Genomic DNA, 4,558 nt, shown 5'->3' with positions numbered 1-4,558 from the left:
CTTTATAAACGTCCTGAGTTATAATTGTGTCACCCAGGCCCGTAGCCGGGGTGTGTGCGTGTGCCTTGGGGCAACGCTCCTTCCTGAATTTGCCCTGCCCCCTCATCTCCTGGCCCCCTTCCCCTCCCCTAGGAGGCAGAGGGAACCTGGGACTGCTGATTGAGAGGGAAGCGGTGAGAATGGCTGGCTAGAGCACAGCTGGCGGAGCAAGAGTGGGTGGGAAAGGAGCACACACGGGGTAACAGCACAGGTAGCTGCGCCCCCAGCCAGGGAGAGCCAACCACCTGGCCTCTGAGCATGTGCAGCTGTGGCAGCAGCACCCGGGATGTGTAATTGAATTAGCCCTGTTAATTAGCTCAGGTAATTGAATTAGCCCCAGTAATTTGAATCAGCTCCATTAATTAAATTAGCTAAACTGCCCCCATGAAAAAAATTCTAGCAACAGGGCTGGTGTCACCAGCTCCAATACAGAACGGTTGATAAAGTTTTGTCAGGTTCTAACATCAAAGTAATTTTAGCAATGCTAAACTTTGTTGGATCCAACTTTATTTGAAGTTGATCAGACTGATTCCCTCCCCATCCTATGGGGCACAGAGAGGATGTTCTGTAGATTCAGGACCCAATTCACCATAAATCCAAGTAATACCTTTGTTCTTCTTTGTCTAGAAGGCAGTGATATGCAGCAATGTCTTTCTCCAGCTGCGTCTTAAGCGACAGAAGAGTTTCGCGATCCCTCTGCTGCTGCTCGGTCTCTGCCCGGATTTCTCCTACTTCTGCCTCCAGTTTGGTAATGACAGAGCCTAAATTCTGAAGCTCTATGTCATGCCAGTGCTTAGTGTCAAAAAGGGAGTTCTCCAGGCCTCTCTTCTGCAAGGACAAGAAAATGACAAAACTCTAAAGAGGCTCATTGCTGGCTGTTTTTGCACAAGTGTTTTTGGATATGTGCACTTTTTAAAGATTCTTTTATGTTCTGTGTGAAAGAAGGGTTTTATCCCAAGCAAGGGGTCTGCCTGGCACATAACTGACATATTACAGAAGCATGAGAAGACCGTACACACTAAAAGGTATTCTAAACTTAATAATTTTGTTTTCCACCAAGGTGAACTCTGTGCATCAATTATGGTAGACTGAAAAGGACTCCTTAAATCACGGGTCACCAGCTTTTTTTAAAAAAATGAGAGCTACTTCTAGCAATATAAGTACCCTGAGCAGTATAACATATAAATATATTAAGTCTGCTTCCTCCCCCGCAGCAAAAGTCAAGACTGGTTTCAGTTCCATTTGCACACAGAGAGGCAGCAGGTCAAATGATTGTGGCTTCCCCAGCTATAAATATATTAAGTCTGCTTCCTCCCCCACAGCAAAAGTCAGGAGTCAGGACTGATTTCAGTTCCATTTGCACAAAGAGAGGCAGCAGGTCAAATGATTGTGCCTTCCCCAGTAGTGGAGTCTTGTGAGTAGGGATGGGCACAAACCAGCTCACGAGCCAAAATTTGGACCAGTTTGGTGCATGGGAACTGATGTTCGAGGAGGGTGCCTTCCCTGAACATTTACCAGACTTTTGTCTGGTTTGGCTGTTCAAGGCCAGCCATTTAAACCTAACAGCTGAGTGGTGTGGGGTCTGTCACTCAGCTGTTAGGTTTAAGTGGTTGGCAGCCATTTAATTCTTCCCAGGCAATCCCTGCCCTCTTTCTCCTGGCTGCAGGAAGCCATGGTCGGGAGAAAGAGGTAAAGAAAGTCCTTTCTCAGGTGATCCCCACCCCCTTCTCCTGGCCCCAGCAAACTGCCATTGGGAGAATGATGGAAGGGAAGTTCCTTCCAGGGTGGTCCTCACCCCTTTTCTCCTTGCTGTGGCCAGGAGAAAGACGAAAGCAAACTTGCTGGACCGGTTCAGTTTTGGTGGGGCCTGTTTGAGTAGGTTGGGTTCGGAGTTCGGTTCATGGGCTGCCCCAAACCACCCTTTTTAGGTTTGTGCCCATCCCTCCTTGTGAGAGCATTCTCTCATGGTCTATTCCTGCATCTCCTAGGGACTGCGCAAGCTGCTTTTCAGCAGCCAGCAACCTCCCTGTTGCAGACCCCTGCCATAAGTCTGTATTGCATTTCCTTACTAGACCTGCAAAATTCTCTGTGTGTTCTTACACCATCTCATCATCCTGGTTGAAGCATTTTCCCTGGGAGTTTCAGAAGTGGTGATGACTGCTCTGAGAAACATGTGTGCAGATCCTTGCATCCATGCCAACAGGTTGTGGATTGTGGCCTGAGCATGGGAAGGAGCCAAAAGGGCATCTCATTTATTTCAGTGGAAGAAGTTTAAGCACTTGCTCTCACTGAAATCAATGGGACTCAAAAGAGCTTAGTTTTTCCTGGGTCTCTTCCTTTATAAATACTATCTTCAGTGCTGGAAAGCTGGATGAGTCTTTGCATCCAGAATTATAACAGACACACTGAAGTCATCAAACACTTTACTCGCTCAACACTGAGTCTCACAGGCATGTACAGCCAGGTAGGAATTTGGACAAGCAATCCGCATTGAAAACGATGACTTTATACCAGTCAGTAAATACGAGTTCTCATTACTTACCAGTGTTCTCAGGGATTCGGTCTCAGCTTGCAGGCTTTGTATTTTGCAAGCTGTTTCGTGAAAGTCTCCCCTCAGGGACTCAATCAGTTCCTCCTCTTGGGTTCGCACAGCTGGTGCTGCTTCTGTGGGTTGCTGACAACATACAACAGTGTCACACACAAAACTTTTTTTTTCTCATTTGCCATTCAGTTGTACAACAAATGAGTAGAAAGTTAAAGGTCAGTCCGGTTCTACATCCTCAAATTTCTCACAATTACTGTAAGGAAATATGATCCTGGAATGGAAACGGTGCTTGCAGAAAATTGAACAAAAAGTTATCTCATGAGGTCACAATACAAAAAACATAATCCTAGAAGCAAAAATTTGTGTAATATCTTTTCAGTAGGAACAACCAAAACACCACATAATTAGTGGGTGTTCAGTATTAAAACAATCACAAAAAAGGAGAGAGAGAAAAGATGTTTCAGGGCATGGCAGAGAAGCTCTTAATCTGTAGTTTAGAGGGTATCGAAATGCAATGCATGATGTAGGGAGGGGCTGTGGCCAGTGGGTGAACATCTGCTTGGCATGTGGAAGGTCCCAGGTTCAATCCCTGGCATCACCAGTTAAAAGGACCAGGTGATGTGAAAGACCTCTGCCTGAGGCCCTGGAGAGTTGCTGCCAGTCTGAGTAGACAGTAGTGATCTTGATGATGATGATGATGATGATGTGGTGGGGGGAGGAGGAGGAAGTGGTTGGATTTATACCCCGCCCTTCACTACCCAAGGGAGTCTCAGAGCGGCTTACAAACTCCTTTCCCTTCCCTCCTCCACAACAGACACCCTGAGGTAGGTGGGGCTGAAAGAGCTCTGAGAGAAAGTGCTCTTTTGCAAGAACAGCTGTGCCAGAACTAGGGCTTGCCCAAGGTCATCCAGCAGGTGCATGTGGAGGAGTGGGGAATCAAACCCGGTTCTCCCAGATTAGAGTCCATGCACTTAACCACTACACCAAACAGCTTCATGTGTTCATGTGTCACAGACCTAATTGGATTAGGATAGGTGAGCATGGGCGCATGTTCCACCAGCACTCGGCCAGGGCCTTTTCCACCCCAGCTCGGTGGAACATTCTCCCGACTGAGATCAGGGCCCTGTGGGATCTATAGCAATTCTGCCAGGCCTGCAAAACTGAGCTCTTCAGCCAGGTTTCTGGTGGAGGCAGTGGACGTCAAGGAACATTGGCCTCCCTTGCCTCAGTTACTCCATGGCACTATTCATACTCGTTGGTGCCAGGAGTGGTTGAGTTATTCCATCAGAATGATCCACCGCCTTTCCCTGACATGAACTCAGTGTACGCTGAAATGTAACTAACTGCTCAGCTGCCAGTTAGGTATTTAAATTAGTCATTTAAACTTTAGCTTTGTTGGAATTAATGTTTTAATTGCTTTTATATCTTATGGAATTGTCTGATTGTTTGACATGATGTAAGGCAGCCTGGGCCCGTTCACAGGGTAGGGCAGGATATAAATCTCAATAAATAAATAAAAGCTAGTGGGACAAAGGAAGAAAAAAAGTAGTATACTGAGTGGGTAGTCACAGCTTCTTTCAGATAGTTTTAGTTGCGCCTACCTTGCTGTGGAGCAAAGCTCCAGTCTCAGCACGGTTCCGTTCAATATCTTTCTCCCAATGAATCCGAATTTTCTCCAATATATTATCAAGGCCAGGTCCAATGGGAGCATCAAGTTCTTCCAGTGGTGATACAGCAAGCTGATTGTACAGCATCTTGACATCCTGAAAAACCCATGCAGGCAAAAAGTGCAGCACTCAATGAAATTCTGTGGTGACTGGCTGCCCCCCTTTTTGTTTCCCCCCCCCATGCGTGCTTTATAGCACTATAATGGTTCTATTAAAATTTGAAATAAGCGTCAGTAAATCACTGTACTGCTATAATGCTGTAGCAATTACCAATAAAAAAACAACTCATGAAGGCCCTCTGATGGTT

General features: G+C 46.2%; 1 protein-coding gene across 1 annotated transcript in view; it reads right to left on the bottom strand.

Annotated features, from left to right (window-relative positions):
- Positions 1 to 593: 593 nt before the first annotated feature.
- The window catches only part of BFSP2 (beaded filament structural protein 2), a 21,050-nt gene continuing 17,085 nt past the window's right edge, over positions 594 to 4,558 (bottom strand). The window contains exons 4-6 of the mRNA XM_015412331.1: positions 4,186 to 4,347; positions 2,582 to 2,713; positions 594 to 867 (exon numbers count right to left, since the gene is read on the bottom strand). Coding sequence (XP_015267817.1) covers positions 625 to 867; positions 2,582 to 2,713; positions 4,186 to 4,347 — 537 coding nt within the window. The 3' untranslated portion in view covers positions 594 to 624. The remainder of the gene's footprint in view (positions 868 to 2,581; positions 2,714 to 4,185; positions 4,348 to 4,558) is intronic.

The sequence above is a fragment of the Gekko japonicus genome, unplaced genomic scaffold (genome assembly GCF_001447785.1).
Source record: "Gekko japonicus isolate JY-2015 unplaced genomic scaffold, Gekko_japonicus_V1.1 scaffold747, whole genome shotgun sequence".
Lineage (NCBI taxonomy): Eukaryota > Metazoa > Chordata > Lepidosauria > Squamata > Gekkonidae > Gekko > Gekko japonicus.
The sequence above is the reverse complement of the archived record's forward strand: the minus strand, read 5'-3'. Positions and strand labels throughout refer to the sequence as shown.